At 37.6% G+C, this 17468-nt stretch overlaps 1 protein-coding gene across 3 annotated transcripts in view; it reads left to right on the top strand.

The window, feature by feature from the left end:
* The window catches only part of LOC106872841 (DNA-directed RNA polymerase III subunit RPC8), a 74330-nt gene extending 57869 nt beyond the window's left edge, over window positions 1-16461 (top strand). For all 3 annotated transcript variants that reach the window (XM_089345370.1, XM_089345369.1, XM_089345368.1), the window contains exons 4-8: window positions 2916-3002; window positions 5219-5282; window positions 8756-8842; window positions 11059-11173; window positions 15241-16461. In XM_089345370.1, coding sequence (XP_089201496.1) covers window positions 2916-3002; window positions 5219-5282; window positions 8756-8842; window positions 11059-11173; window positions 15241-15291 — 404 coding nt within the window. In that variant the 3' untranslated portion in view covers window positions 15292-16461. The remainder of the gene's footprint in view (window positions 1-2915; window positions 3003-5218; window positions 5283-8755; window positions 8843-11058; window positions 11174-15240) is intronic.
* The last annotated feature ends 1007 nt before the right edge of the window (window positions 16462-17468 follow it).

The raw sequence follows: 17468 nt of genomic DNA, 5'->3' as shown, positions 1-17468 counted from the left end.
CTACTAAATAAAGTATGTTTTTGGAACAATAACCCCTTTTTACTACAAAAATAAGCTCAAAAACAAGAACAGGCTGTATAATTTTGAGGTCTTGAGCTAAGGGAAGCAACTCTGCCTGAACAATTTTTCTATATCTTACATAAAAATGAGAAAATGTTTAAAATACATGGAGTTTTATCAGAGAATGAATCTTCAAAGATATACTGTCAACTTTATAGATAATCTTTTAATGTGAAGTATGTCTGTGTTTTGTCTAGCCTAGAGTTGCCTCTGATGTAGCAGATCCATTGCATACTTTTTTTTTCTTTCTTGAAATACTGTAAAACTGTATCTTTCTTTTGATGAAAGAGTGTGTTGTAAGAGAGATTTGGCTGCTATTTGTAGTAGATCAAGTTACCACAGACACACCTGCGTGTGTTTTGTTATGGTGAAAAAAATACTTTTTCACAGAATATTTTGCATTATAATTTTTTAAGAAATCTGGACATCTTTCTTACTACTAACCATTCAATTTCAAATTACAACTGTTAATTGTTGGAAATCGAATAGACTTACGGTTATCTTACGGTTAGTAATCCATTACCTTAAATTTGAAGCCATTTGAAGCCATTAAGTCTTTAAACATTATTTAACTGGGTTTAGTCTTTCAGCTATCACCATGACGGGATATTACCTTCAAAAATTTAATTGATTATACTGACATTAGTACATATTTCAGTTGAGCATTTATTTTATAGATCACTGCTTGATGAACTGCTAACTTTGAGACATAGTGGGACACAGTGCTCAATTTAACAACAAATGTAAACACACACACACACACACACACACACACACACACACACACACACACACACACTCACACACACACATATTAGGTGCAAGAATGACTGTGTAGTTGAGAAGTTTGCTTCCCAACAACATGGTTCCATGTTCAGTCCCTCTGCACGGTACCTTGAGCAAGTATTTTCTAATATAGCCCTAGGCCAACCACAAACTTGTAACTGAATTTGGTAGATGGAAGCTGCAGCATTGTTCATCAGAAAATTACCCAAAAAACATATTTATAAAGAAGAGTTCTTTGCTTCATACTCTTTGCTGATTCTGCCCATAAGAAAGGAACAAATAATATAACATGGCTGTAGGTCATAATGTCATAACACCCAGGTAACGCCAGGGTGCATTGCTAGTGTGTGTGTGCACTTAAATATATATATATATATATATATTTATATAAGTGCATTACTACAGAATAATGCAAAACTCTAGACTTCCCAAATAAATACATTTTAGTACCGAATGCAAGGAAAGTAGAGTGTTCGTTTTGGTGAGGTGAGGATTTTGTTTATTTATATATATTTTTTTGAACTATACTCTGCTGATGAACGAAAACTAGATTTCATTCTAGTAATCGCGAAATCGGTTCGATACATAGTTGAGTTATTTAAAAGAAAGTTGGATTCTTCTGTTGGTTGCTTTTCTCGCATTCGGTACTAAAATGTGTTTATTTGGGAAGTCTGTTGTGTGGCATTATTCTGTAGTAATGCCCTTATATATACTATAAATTGCAGTGTTCTTGATTGCTTGATTGATTGATTGATTGAGTGTCGGCAGATTCACTCGAGAACGGTGCAGTGGAATCGCGTGAAATTCAGCACAGAGCGGCAGCATGGTCCGCTCATGTTCAGGAGATTTTTATTGCCCTCCAACTCCCATGGTTACCGAGATAATCGATTATTACTTTTTAAGATAGGAATATCCCATTCAAAGTTGGGGGGGGGGGCGATTTTGTTGCCTTTCCCATGAGTGAAATTTTACGAAAAACCAGCACAATAAAGATTATTTTTTTCCAAGTAATGTGGCTGGGTTTGTTTTTTGAAAATTTTAATCAGAGGCACAGAAAAAAAATAATTTCAATTTTTTGTCCATTAAAAAGCCATAGCTGTTAGACGCTGGTGTACAGTGATCGATATATACGGAGTGAACGTTTTCTCCATTTGCGTGCAATAAGGCTTAGGGCAAGCGAGTGTAACATCGAAATAACTTGAAAAGAATGCATGTGGGAATGCCGTTATAATGAATGCTCATTTAAATGTATTTTACATGGAGCTGATGTACTTATTAACAGGAGAGGAGCGCCAACAGGACAGTTCTTCTTAAATTTATGCATTTTCAGGTTCAATGTGTTTCAAATAAGTACTGACAATTGAAGGTGATTGCAAAGACAAAGAACTACCTGTTTTTTTTTTAACAATTTTAACAGTGAGAACATTGGACAAAATATGTTATTGACATTAATAGTTTGTACCTCAGCTAATTACTGTTGAGAACTGCATAATCCATGTGTCATGTTAGAGATCTAAAAAGCATTTTCGAATTTCATTATTTTCTTTAATCCAGGCAACGCTGGATATTTCTGCTAGTATAAATATAAACGAATAATTATATTCTTGGGAATAGAAATTTCCCTTATGAATTTTTTTACACACTGGCTTCCTGATAAAATTCTTGTAAAAGATTTTTATCCTTTTTGAATTTATATATATATATATATATATATATACACACATACACACAGTATCTCACAGAAGTATGTACATCCCTAAAACATTTCAGTAAAATTGCCATTACTCTGATAATATCGAAGGAAATCAAACGAGATTTATACTGAATTATATATATTATACATGCAAACATTATACAAATTTGGAACACAGAAAGGCAACGCTGGACACAGGTGCCATCACGATTTCACTTTGACTTTGACTAAATCCTCCAGCATGACCACAGTCCAGTGATTAATGCAAAAAAAAAAAATACTTATTTCCAAATCCTTTAATTTTATTAACGATATTATTTCGATGTTTTTTCAAATATTTTTCCTGTTTGTTATTTTTCTATGTTTTTCTTTGCAGTCCATTTCCGATATGTTGTGTTCCGACCTTATATGGATGAAATCCTCGTTGGGAAAATCAAAGGCAGCAGTAAAGACGGAGTGCAAGGTAATGTCTTGTGTTCTTGCTGGGTTTTGGAATGATTTAAACCTTTAGTATTCAGATTACTCTCAAATATAATATTTTTTTATTCATATTGTTTTGAATTAATCAGGCATTATCTCATAGCTTTGAGATTTTGATGATGTGATTGTTTTCTTTAGAATAACATTATAGGGTAGGTGTGAGAGGCCTGATCTGGCCACTTTGAGCATTTTGGGCCAGAGATAGCTAGTTTAATCCTGAGACCTTTGTCATTATGTTGTGCTTGAGAAGAAGACCCATCAAGCCGAGCAAAATTGCAGTCGTGGCAGATACTGGTGTCACGCAAATGGCACCTGTACTGGTGGCACATAAAAGCACCCATTACACCCTCAGAGTGGTTGGCGTTAGGAAGAGCATACAGCTGTAGAAAACCATGCCAAATGAGATTGGAGTCTGGTGCAGCCTTCCATCTCACCAGCCGTGATCAAACCATCCAACCCATGCCAGCATGAACAACAGATGTTAAATGATAATGGTGATTACTGTCAAATGTAATGCTTATCTATTTGCATTGTTTTGAATTAATCACACATTACGTCATTGTTTAAGATTTCAATGATGTGATTGTATTACTTTAGAATGGCATTGTAGGATAGGTGTGAGAGGCCAGATCTGGTTGGTTTGAACATAAAATATTTGATTGAGATATGGCCAGTTTAACCCTTTAAGCATTCAGACTATCCTGTTAAATGTAATGCTTATTTATTCAGATTGTTTTCAATTAATCCTGCATTATCTCATAGCTTAGAGACTTCAATGATGTGATTGTATTACTTTAGAATGACATTGTAGGGTAAGTGCAAGAGGCCAAATCTGATGAGTTTGAGCATAAATAAAACAAATAGAATATTTAGTCCAGATATGGCCAGTTTAACCCTTCAGCATTCAGATTACTCTGTCAAGTATAATGCTTATTTATTCATTAGTCTTTCAATGGTTATATGAGAATGTTCCAGCTTTCTCATCAACCATCCAGGAGTGGAGATTGAGGTTTGCTGACCACTGCTGAAGAAGTAAAGAAGAACTTGTGAGTAATGTGTTGCTGTGGACACCAAATCATAGTACAACAGTGGCTGGAAGACCATGGAAGATGTATATACAACAGCTTGCAGATGTTGGATGCCAAGATGTAAACCTAAAAACACTAATGGAAAATTGGGAGGGATGGAGAGAGGTAGTCAGGCTGGCCTGGGCAATCGGCCTGACTGGATGATGGCTCGATAATATTTATTCACATTGTTTTGAACTAATCATGTTTTATCTCATGGCTTTGAGATTTCGATGATGTGATTGTTTATTTTTAGAATGACATTTTAGGGAAGGTGTGAGAGGCTGGATCTGGCCAGTTTAATTCTTTAGCATTCAGACTACTCATCACTCTATCAAATGTAATGCATATTTATTCACATTGTTTTGTGTTAATCATGCATTATCTTGTAGCTTTGAGATTTTGATAAGGCAACTGTTAATTTTTAGACTGATATTGTAGGGCAAGTATACAGGCCAGATCTGGCCAGTTTAAATGCTAAAGGATTAAGGAATAGAATTTGAATGTGGTTTAACCCCAGAAGGGTCCTGATCCAGCAGACATGATCATCAAAGACGTACCATCCGTGACTATTTTATTTTTTAATTCATTGAGTAGGACTACAGTATGGTATAATATTATTGGTTATGGTAGTTGTTGTTTAGCCCCAGGTCAGTCCTGATCCAGGAGACTTATGATCAAAGATGTTCCAGCTGTGACCATTCCACTTTTAAGAAAGGGTGGTCACTACTGAAACATTTTGATCTCAGGTCTGACCTTGGGTTAAACAACAACTACTATAAGTACTATTACTAACTGCTATATTATACATTAAACAATGCAGTCCTAGATACATTATGCCTAAGTTAATGATAGGGTGGTCACAGTTGGAACACCTTTGATCATAGGTCTTCTGGATCAGAACTGATCTGGGGCTAAACAGCAACAACACTAATACTAGCTATTATACTACACATTAGATAATGTAGTCCTTGATACACTATGCTTGAATCAAAGAAAGGATTATCACAGCTCGGACATCTTTGATCACATGTCTACTGGATGAGGATTAACCTGGGGGTAAACAAAAGCAAATCTTTTCACCATTCCTATCTATCATTCCAGTGGGTCAATCTTCATACTCTCATTTCAGTTTCCCTGGGGTTTTTTGATGACATCCTGATTCCAAGTGATGCCCTACAGCACCCTTCCAGATTGTATCCTTTCACCGAACTCTAACCACCTTATGACTCTTTACTGTACATAGGACTCCAAGACTCTTGAACAGGAGGGAGTGAAGAAGTTATCCTGAAACCAGGGGCCTCACCTGAATGTTTGCAATTGTGAACTCCATGAAAAGCAGCCGAGGACTAGTTTGTGGAGTTAACCCTTTTGTTACCATATTTCTATTGAAGTACATTGCCTTTAACTTTCACTCGTTTCAGTTATTGAACTATGACCATGCTGGAGCACTTTCTTGAAGAGTTTAGTTGTACAAATCTACATCACTACCTATCTTTAGACCTGGTGTTTAGTCTATCAGTCTCTTGCAAAATTGCCAAATTATGAGGATATGAACACACTAACACTAGCTCTTAAGCAGTCGTAGGGGGGGGGAGACATACACACACGCATGCATGCATACACACACACACACACACACACGCATGCATGCATACACGCGCACACACACACGAGGAGGCTACCCAAAAGAAACCAGAATTTTGCAGTATCATTTTATTCACTTAGTTTTACATGTTTACACGTTTATTGCTTTCAAAAGATTCTCCATTCGAAGCAATGCATTGGTCCAGACTCATTTTCAACTGTTCAAAGCAAAGTGATGCTTTTAATGTCTCCATACTTTTTTTTCTTAACCTCTTCCACTTTTGCAAATTCCGTAGAACCAGCTTTCATCAGCAGTGATGACCTTTGGGAAAAAGGTCCAGATCAATTTCCAACTGTGCTTCTTTGCTGCAACTCCTTTTGCAATTCCTTGCTCAAAATTTGCTGGAAGGAACTCCAGGACACACCAATCATATCAACAAGTTCGTCAGTTGTTCGGTGAAGGTCCTCCAAGATAGGGTTCATGAATTTTCATGTTTTCATCCATTTCATAGGTCAACGGTCAGCCTGAATGATGTTGGTCTTTAAGTGACAAGTGACCGTTCCTAAAGTGTGGAAGCCACTCATAAACTTGTGTTTTGCTCACGGCAGCATCCTTGCAAGCTGTTAGAATCAAGACAACTGTTGTGGCTGCTGTTTTCCCCAGTAGAAAACAGAATTTCACAGAAGCCTGCTGTTCATTCATTTCAGCCATAGCAAAAATCGATGAAGAGGGGAGAAGCACTGCAAAACAAAGACACACCATATGGTGGTATGGCTCCACCCAACAATGCCGGTTGTCAGGCTGATGCCTGAAGTTCACATCAAGTGGCTTCTAGCAGTGGAAGCCTGAACTATAACAGCTTGTCCAACAGAGAATGTTTCTGGTTACCTTTGGGTGCCCCCTTGTATATATATATATATATATACACAATGGGCTGCTTTCAGTTTCTGTCACCTAAATCCACTCACAAGGGTCTGGTCAGCATGCAGTTATAGTAGAAAACACTTGTTCACGATGCAAGGTGCCATGCAGGGGGACTGAACCTAAGGTTACATGACTGGCTGGCATGTCTTCTACTATAGCCCTAGGCTAACCAAATTCTTGTGAGTAGATTTGGTTGATGGAAACTTAAAGAAGCCTGTCTGTGTGTTCGTCCTTTATTGCTTGATAGCTAGTGCTGGCTTGCTTACATCCCCATAACTTAGTGGTTCAGCAAAAGAGACCAATAGAGTAAGTACTGGGATCAGTTTGATTGACTAAGCACTGCTATGCAGTGCCCCAGTATAGCCACCGTCCAGTGACTGAAACAAAAAATATATGTGTGTATGTATATATATATATATATATATATATATATATATATATATAAATAGATGAGTGAATTTTCCTTTGCTTACAGTTAACACGGAAAATTCAATAAACAGTTACCAGGGTAGCAAAATTCATGCAAGTAACAAGGATGTAGCAACCTGTTCAAAGGCAGAAACTCTGGGTTAATGTGCAGTAGTTTGTATAGCATAAATAAATAGATGGAGTTAAATGCAGGTGTTATTCAAATTCTTTTACTTCCGACATATGTTTCGAAGACAGCATTGGTATTATTCCAAAGGAATAAATGGTGTAAAATAATGTAATCTTCTCATCAGGGAAAGAAAGAGAATCAAATTCAACAATAAGACATTTTAACAAACATGATGGCTGTGTAAATGATGAACAGAACGCTATTAAGTATTTTAAAAAACCGTTAGTAGATATGACATCAAAGGTAGCACATATGAAGAGAAGGGGTGAAGAAATCAATAAGGAGAAATATAGAGTGATATGCGAGTTAAATAAATGTTCAAAGGCTAGGAAATAGATATCTCTATTGGAAGTAGAGGTGACAGAAGAACTAAATGCTCACTCTATATAGATTGGTAGAAATTACCTATATGAGCTAAAGGTGTGTTTCTGCCAATGTTTGCGTCGGTAAGAATGCTCTATGTACGTGTTTACAAGGTGATTCTTAGAAAAGAGAATGTGGAACAGCTCAGAATTACAAATGTTACAGAATTTTTTACCTTTGTCATAAGGGAAAGAGATTGACAAGATGAACCAATCTAAATTAAATTTCTTATTATTATCTTTAAGATGCCAAATCTCTTAATATGCGCTACCTTTGATGTATCTACGAATGGTTTTTTAAAATACTTAATAACATTCTGTTCATCATTTACACAGCCATCATGTTTGTTAAAATGTCTTATTGTTGAGTTTGATTCTCTCTCTTTCTTACCCTGATGAGAAGATTACATTATTTTACACCTTTTATTCCTTTGGAATAATAGCAATGTTGTCTTCGAAACATATGTCAGAAGTAAAAGAATTTGAATAACACCTGCATTTAACTCCATTTATATATATATATCTATATATATATATATATATATATATTATTTGTTTCAGTCGTTTCACTGTAGCCATGCTGGTGCACTGCCTTTAGTTGAACAAATTGAATCCAGGACTTATTCTTTGTAATCCTAGTACTTAATCTATCACCCTCTTTTGCCGAACTGCTAAGTTACAGGGAAGTAAACACACCAACATCGATTGTCTTGTGATGGTGGGGAGGGACAAGCACACACAAAAATATGCACACACGCACGTCTATGTTTGTGTATGTATATGTGTATGTATGTGTATATGTTTATATATGTGTATGCGTGTTTATATATATATATGTATATATATATATATATATATATATATATATATATATATATATATATATGGGGTTAAAGAGCAAAATATTCTGTATAATCAGTAATAATTCACAGGGAAGTACATTAATTCTGATTACCATCAGGAAACTAATGTTTAGGATCATCTTACAGTTCAGTGAGAACCCTACTCTCTCCGTTTCTATATTCTTGGATGGAGATTAAAGACCAAACTGTTAGATTCTGGCTCTTCATGTCGGCTGGACCGGTCCAGTTTTTCTCCAGAGGTGAAGCAGAGATAGTGATGTGATTTACACAGTACCCTTTGTTGCTATGTCACAAGGTTGTGTTTGAACCCTTGACTCAATTGTTAACTGTGTAGCGATGAACAGGAGCAGCTGTGGGTGTGGTTATACGAGGCAGAGGATGAGAAGCACGATTTGTTTATGGACATTGGTGAAGAAATCAGGTATGAGTCACTGCTTATATGTCTGAATTAGTTATCATTGTCACCATCATCATCATGACCATCATCATCATCATCATCATCATTATTATTATTATTATTATTCATCTGACATGTAAAAAGCACCCACTACACTCTTGGAGTGGCTGGCATTAGGAAGAGCATCCAGCTATAAAAACCATACCAAATCGGATTGGAACCTAGTGCACCCCCCCCCCCCCCCCAGCTTACCAGTTTTTAGTTACATTGTCCAACTCATGCCAGCATGGAAAACAGATGTGAAATGATGATGATGACGGTAACCACCATCACCATTATTGTTTAACATCCGCTTTCCATACTGGCATAGGTTGGGCAGTTTGATATGGAACTGACTAGCAAGGAGCTATCCAGACTCAAATTGTCTGTTGTGGCATGGTTTCTATGGCTGGATGCCCTTCCTATTGCCAACCACTTAACAAAGGGTGCTGGGTGCTTTTTATGTGTCACCAGCATGGGTGTGCTTACACAGCATTGACATGGGTGTGTCAACACAGCACCGGTGCCTGAAAGACACCGATTTTCCTCAGCTTGATGCATCTTATCAAATACAGCAGATCATCACATCTCCCAGTTCCTTATCATTTCCTCAGTGAGGCCCGGTGTCCAAATATCCTTTCTCATCACTTGGTCCCACATCTTCCTGGGTCTACCCCTTCCACAATTAGAGCTTGACACTTCTTTATGTAACTCTTCTCATCCATACACGTATTATTATTAAGGTGGCAAGCTGACAGAATCGTTTGCATGCTGGTCGAAATGCTTACTGGTATTTTGTCTATCATTACATTCTGAGGTCAACTTTGCCTTTCATCATTTAGGAGTCAATAAATTAAGTACCAGTGAAACACTGGGGGGTCAATCTAATTGATTAGTCCCTTCCCAACAAATTTCAGGCCTTGTGCCTATAGTAGAAAGGATTATTATTATTATTATTATGAAGGTGACAAGCTGGCAGAATTGTTAGCGCACCAGATGAAGTACTTAGCGGTATTTTGCCCATTGCTATGTTCTGAATTCAAATTCCGCTAAAGTCGGCTTTATTTTTCATCCTTTCAGGGTTGATAAAATAAATACCTGTTGAACACTGGGGTTGATGTAATCGACTCGTCCCTTCCCCCAAAATTGCTGCCCTTGAGGCAAAATTTGAACCATTATTATTTAGTGGTGAGCTGGCAGAATTGTTAGCATGCCAGGTGAAATGCTTAGCATATTTTGGCAGTCTTTATGTTCTGCGTTCAGATTCTGTTGAGGCTGACTTTGCTTTTCATCCTTACAGGGTTGATAAGATAAGTACCAGTTGAATACTGGGGTCAATGTAATCAACTTACCCCTTTCCCTGAAATTGCTAGCCCTGTACCAAAATGTGAAATATTATTATCATGTAAGATGTTACGATGTTGTGATGTTGTAGATTGAAGATATTGTGTGTAACAGAGATTCGTACCTTCTGTCAAGTCACGATAAGGACCTTAGACACAAAGTACTACTTTACGTAGTATGCATGCTCACTAAGATTGTAGGGTATTTCTAAAGTGTCCAGATGTTTTTCAGGTTGGCAGGTATTGCACCCAATGCTCCAAGGACAGCAGAAACAACCTTTATGTTTGACTGCTGCAGCTTGCTGCTAAGATGTGGCTCTAGGTTCTGAGTTCAAATCTCACTGAGATCGGCTTTTGCCTTTCATCCTTTTGGTGGAGGGGGTGGTCAGTAAAAGAAAGTTACTAGGGTGGATGTAATCGACTATCCCATCCCCAACTAAACATTGCAGGCCTTGTGCAAATATTACTATGAATTAGAGTTATAATCACCATTATCATTGTCATTACTCAAAATTATTGTCATCACCACCTCTATCGTTGCCATCATCTTATCATTGTCGCCATCACTATAATTGTCATTGTCATCATAACCATCATTATCATTATCATTGTTGTCATCACTACCACTATCATCACCATCACTATCATCACCATCATCTTCATCATTGTCATCATAATTATCATTATCATCTTGACTGTCATCATCATCAGTGTGACCAAAGTATCCATTGCTGTTTCTTTCTCCCTACTTTCCCTCTCTTTCTCTCTCTTCCTCTCTCAGTTTTTTTTCTCTTTCCTTTTAAGTATGCATGTCTCAATGTACCTCTCCCCTCTTCTTTCTCCTCCTCTGTCTTTTAGATTCCGAGTTGTTGATGAAACATTTGTAGACACAACACCCACAAGCCCAGAAACCGGCACCGAAGAGACCGATGTCTTGGAATCAGATGCCAAAAAGGTGCCCTACACATTAACTGTGAGTACATTATGGCCTCTACCTCTGCCCCCAACACCACATTTCCTTGTCCAGCCTTGTTGACCAGCCCCTCCATAACAAACATACACTCCGTGTGTGTATGTCTAGAAATAGAAATACATGCCATAACTCTAAAAGCATTGCCTTAAAGGGTTTTTAAGCAGAAGAAATCGACCCCTGGACTTATTCTTTGTAAGCCTAGTACTTATTCTATCAGTCTCTTTTGTCAAATGACTAAGTTATGGGGATGTAAACACACCAACACTGGTTGTCAAAGAGTCATGACTTAACAAACGCAGGCACAAAGATACACACATGTAGATATATACGTGTATATATATATATATATATATATATGTGTGTGTGTGTGTGTGTGTGTATATATATATATATATATATATATATATATATATATATATATATATTTATATATATATATATATATATATATATATATTTATATATATATGTATATATATATATATATATAGATATTATTTATTTAAAATATAGAGATGCCTATAATAGGACATCTAACCCGCTAGAAAGAGCAGCAAAAAAACTCTATACCACACAAATAGGGATAATTCCGAAAGAGAATGAAAAATAAAACCATTTTTACCAGTCTATACTCTGTACCATGGTTTCAAGCTATTTAGCAAGATAAAAATATATTTAACTCCGGGGCTTTCGTCAGCAGAGATCCGGATTATAGATATCTATATATCATCATTTAACATCTGTATTCCATGCTAGCATGAGTGGGATGGTACCACAAGAGCCAGCCAGGCCAAAGCCTGCATCAGGCTTCTTCGACTGTTTTAGTAGGATTTTTACAGCTGGATGCCCTTCCTAACACCAACCACTCAGCAAAGTGGATTTAGTGCTTCGTATATGACACAAGCACAGGCGAGGTGAGTAGTGCTTTTTACATGGCACAAGCACAGGTGAGGTCAGTTTTGGCAAGGTTTTTACAGCTGGATGCCCTTCCAAACACCAACCATTTTATAATGTGGACTGGGTGCTTTTAAGTGGCACCTACACTGACAGGGTTACCAAATACATGCAACACAAAAACTTTGTCTTTCATCCTTTCGGCTTCTTTCGGCTTCGATGAAATAAGTACCAGTTATGCACTGGAGTCGATGTAATTGACTTAATCCCTTTGTCTGTCCTTGTTTGTCCCCTCTATGTTTAGCCTCTTGTGGGCAATAAAGAAATAAATTATTATTATTTAGGTGGTGAGTTAGCAGAATCGTTAGCATGCCAAGTAAAATGCTTAGCAGCATTTTGTCCACCTTTATGTTCTGCATTCACATTCTGCTAAGGTCAACTTTGCTTTCCATCTTTTTGGGGTTGATGAAATGGTAACCAGTTGAACACTGGGGGTCGATGCAGTTGACTTACCCACTCCCTGAAATCGCTGGCCTTGTGCCTATAGTAGAAAGGATTGTTATTTTTATTATTATCACTGAGAGAGAGCAACATATGCTATCAAAGTCACACTGGGGTTCAGATATATGAAGCGCAGTATACCCATCTGATGAGGGTACACCAGGCACATGCATCACATGGTGATCTACTATCAAAATAAACAGCACATGACCTTGCTGGTGGGGCACTGTTACAGTTTCCTTCAAGTTGAGTAGCCCATCCTGCTCATTGTTATTATTATTATTATTATTTAGTAAGAGAACCGTGCATGCCATCCAAGTGATGCTGGGTACAAATACACAAAGCCCAATATACTCATGACTACCCGTCTGATAAGGGGACACCAGACACAGGCATCACAACCATATGTACACGACATGATGATCTTATATCAAGATAAATAACACCTGACCTTGCAGGTGGGGCCCAGACAGAATTTTCTTCAGGTCAAGTATCCCGTCCTGCTCAAAAGGTCCCCGAATAAGGATTGTTTAAGAATGTTAAATAAAACACCTGTGTTTCCAGAGGTGAATTATTCAAACCCCAAAGAATCCCTCTCAATGCATGGCTATCAGGCACTCCAACTGCTTTTGCTCATAGTCAGAGATACTTATATCATCAGTCACCAAGGGACATGCTCAACTGGTTAAGATCAATCAACTGACAAGCTAATCTGTGGTATTGAGCAGAATGTTTGCTGTAGCCATCTTTTATACCAAGACAAAACATGTATATGATAACACTTTCGATCAGTTAGGATCAAAAGCCATGAGAGTCACTGCCTTTATATTGCATCAGGGTGGTTGGTGAGCTGACACAATGCCTTGCAGTATTACATCCATCTTTGCGTTCAGAGTTCAAATCCTGGAGAGGTTGACTTTGCCTTTCGTCCTTTCAGGGTTGATAAAATAAGCAACAGTTGAGCATTGGGGTTGATGTAATCAACTAGCCTCTTTCCCCAAATTTCAGGCCTGGTGCCAATAGTAGAAAGGATTTTTAGCATATCTGACAAAATGCTCCCAAAACGTTTAGGTCTGTCTTGATTTTCTGAGCGCATATTCCACTGAGGTTGGCTTTCCCTTTTATCCTTTTGGGGGTCAATAAAATAAAGTACTAGTCAAGTGCTGGGACTAATGGTGTCAACAGATTCCTCCCCTCTAAATTTCTGGCCTTATCCCAAAATATGAAACTATTGTTATTGTTGTTGTTTATTATTATTATTAAGGCGGTGAGCTGGCAGAATCGTTAGCATGCTGGATGAAATGCTTAATGGCATTTTGCCTGTTGCTACGTTCAGAGTTCAAATTCTGCCGAGGTTGACTTTGCTTTTCATCCTTTCAGGGTTGATTAAATAAGTACCAGTTACGCACTGAGGTCAATACAATCAACTTAATCCCTTCCCCCAAATTTGAGGCCTTGTGCTTCCAGTAGAAAGGATTATTATTATTATTATTATTATTATTATTGTCATGGGTGCGAACTGGCAGAAAGGACAGCATGCCAGGCGAAATGCTTAGCGGTATTTTGTCTGTCACTCTGTTCAGATTCTACTGAGGTTGACTTCACCTTTCAGTACCAGTTGAACACTGGGGTCAATGTAATTGACTCATCACCCCCACCCAAAAGCTGCCCTTGTAGCAAAAATTTGAAACCATTAAGATGGTGAGCTGGCAGAATTGTGTACTGGACAAAATGCTTATTGGTATTTCACCTATTGCTACGTTCTGAGTTCATATTCCACCAAGGTTGATTTTTGCCTTTCATCCTTTCGGGGATCATCATTCTCATTTAACGTACACTTTCCATGCTGGCATGGGTTGTACAGTTTTACTGAGGAATGGCAAGCCAGGAGGCTGCACCAGGCTCCAATCTGATCTGGCAAGCTTTCTACAGCTGGATGTCCTTCCTGACGCCAACCACTCCGAGAGTGTAGTGAGTGCTTTTTACATGCCACTGGCATGGGAGCCAGTCAGGTAGCACTGGCATCGACCATGCTTGAATAGTGCTTTTTACGTGCCACTGTCATGGGTACCAGTCAGGCAACACTGGCATGTGAAATACTGGGGTTGATGTAATTGACTCATCCCCTCCTCCAAAATTCTTGCCCTTGTGGCAAAATTTGAAACCATTATTATTATTATTATTATTATTATTAAGGTAACGAATTGACATAGTCATTAGCACACTGGGAAAAATACTTAGCGACATTTCATCTGTGTTCTGAGTTCAAATTCTGCTGAGGTCGACTTTGCCTTTCATCATTTCAGAGTCGATGAATTAAGCACCAGTGAAACACTGGGGGTCAATATAATCAACTACTCTCTTCCCCTTAAATTTCTGGCTTTTATGCCTTTTGTAAAAAGGATTATCATTATTATTATTATCATTAAGGTGGCGAGCTGACATAATCATTAGCACACAGGTCAAAATATTTAGCAGCATTTCGCCCATCACTGTGGTCTGAGTTCAAATTCCACTGAGGTCAACTTTGCCTTTCATCCTTTCAGGGTTGATAAGTACCAATGTAATCAACTATCCTCCTCCCACCAAAATTGCTGGCCTTGTGCCAAAATTTAAAACCATTGTTGTTGTTATTAACATGTTTTTTTCTGTTTTCTTTTGTTTCCATTTAGGGCTCAATCAGCGAACCAGGTTTAGGTCTGTTGTCATGGTGGAACTCTTGATGATACCAAAGACTCTCCTCACACATAAACATACACATATATACTCTCACTCTCACACACACACACACACACACACACACACACACACACACACACACACACACACACACACACACACACACATATATATATATATAAATTTAATGAATGGAGTAAAACACATATTTTAACTGCATACTTTTATTTCCGACATATGTTTCGAAGAATTACAATTTATGCGATCCATAGCAATCAGCGATGTTAAAAATGTAAACCTCTCTTCAGGGATTCCTATGGATCGCATAAATTGTAATTCTTCGAAACATATGTTGGAAATGAAAGTATTCAGTTAACATATGCGTTTTACTCCATTCATTAAATTTATATGTACTCAAGCACCCAAAATATCAAGGAGTTTCTACGTCATAAACAGGAGTCACACCACAGTCATTTTGTGATCTTTGCTACCCTGGTATCTATTAACCAATTTATTTTGTCCGAGTTATTTATTAATTAGGAGAAAATAAATACATATAATAATATATATATACACATATACATGTATGAGGAAGTGTATGCCTGTCCTGATGGATGTGGGTTATGGGGCCTTAGAGACAGTCACACCAACACTCCTAACTATACACTGCAGCCTAGTGTTTGTATGTGTGTGTATATTTGAAAGGTAAACTATGTGAGACATAAGAAAAGATGCAAGTTGATCGTTTGTATTTTTACCTTCTGTTTCAGTGATTTGGGGTTAGCACCACTTCTTCATGAAATCCTTGAAAATCTGGGGATTAAAGAAAAAATTAAAAGCATTTATCTATATCAGACACTGCTTCATGCAAACTGTGCAACTCTAATCCACATTCACACATAGATATCACCATTTACTGTCCAGCATGGAAATCAGGCATTAAATGAGAGTGATGAAATATGCTTGTATATATATGTGTGTGTGTGTGTGTGTATATATGTATATACATGCACACAAAACCCTCATCTTTCACAAAGAAAATCATGACTTTGATTTTATTTATTTTCTGTACAGACAATTTAAATCCTTTGTAAAAAAAAAAAAAGCAAAATAAAACCTAATTAAAACACCACACACACACACACACACACACACACACACACACACACAATTTATATCAATGTGTGTGTGTATATTCTAAAATTCTGCTACCATTGCATCTTGTGTTATTTTATTCATGTCTGAGTGTGTTATTGTGCTTGATGAAGATGTTAAGAAGTCACATGAACGTTTATTTTATTGAAATTTTCCTTCATTGACTGAGAAAGCAAACCAAAACCTAGCGGTGATTGGTAACTGTCAGTGAGAAAGGGAAATGTATTTGTATTGTTGATGATGGACAGCTATACCTTTGTTTTTACCTTTCACTTGTTTCACTTATTAGACTGAGGCCATGCTGGGGCACCGCTGTGAAGTTTTAGAGGGTCGTGGTGAAACCATCTAATAACGATTCTGTTCAAAAGGCTGAAATAATACTTATAATGAACCAGTGAGGAGAGAGACACAACCAAGTAGAATGTTCAAGAGAAGATTTATTGATATGTTAACTTGTGTGTCTGTGTGTGTGTCATGTATACAGAATAATAGACAGGCTGTCATGAGAACAAAGTGCATGTGTGTAGACAGGGATGCATGTGTGTAGGTTAAGTACATATAAGAATAGTGAAGAAGGAGAAAGTGAAAGAGTCTATAATGAGAAGTTAGATGAATATTCATAGACACAAGAATGAGAAATACCAGTTCGTAGTCAATTGTACACGGTGATAGAAATACTGTATCAAGAAGTTGTGGCGATGATGCAGAGCCTGTTGCTGTATGTCTCGGACGAAGTTGTGGCTGTAATGCTCCTGCCTGGGTCACTTGTACAGGAGTTCTTGCAGGTTGTATATTCGCTGTTAACAATGGTGAAGTAATTCACAAACAGTAGTGTTGGAACCTGTGCAGTTTGGCTTGAGCTGTGTATGTAGAGAGATGATGTTGACATTAAGAAGATGATGGTAGCGACAAAAAAAAGAGATTGCTGTAATGCTGTTGGACAGGTTGTCTGGCATTGTCGCTGGAACTGGCCGTTTCTTGTGTGGTCAGTGGCTAGACCTTAGAAGGTCTTGGCCAAAGGCCTCGAGACAAAGAGAAGGTGAGTTTTTATAAGTAACAGTAGGCT

This window comes from Octopus bimaculoides, chromosome 29 (assembly GCF_046866305.1).
Source record: "Octopus bimaculoides isolate indiv1 chromosome 29, ASM4686630v1, whole genome shotgun sequence".
Lineage (NCBI taxonomy): Eukaryota > Metazoa > Mollusca > Cephalopoda > Octopoda > Octopodidae > Octopus > Octopus bimaculoides.
This window is presented reverse-complemented; position numbering and strand designations above follow the sequence as displayed.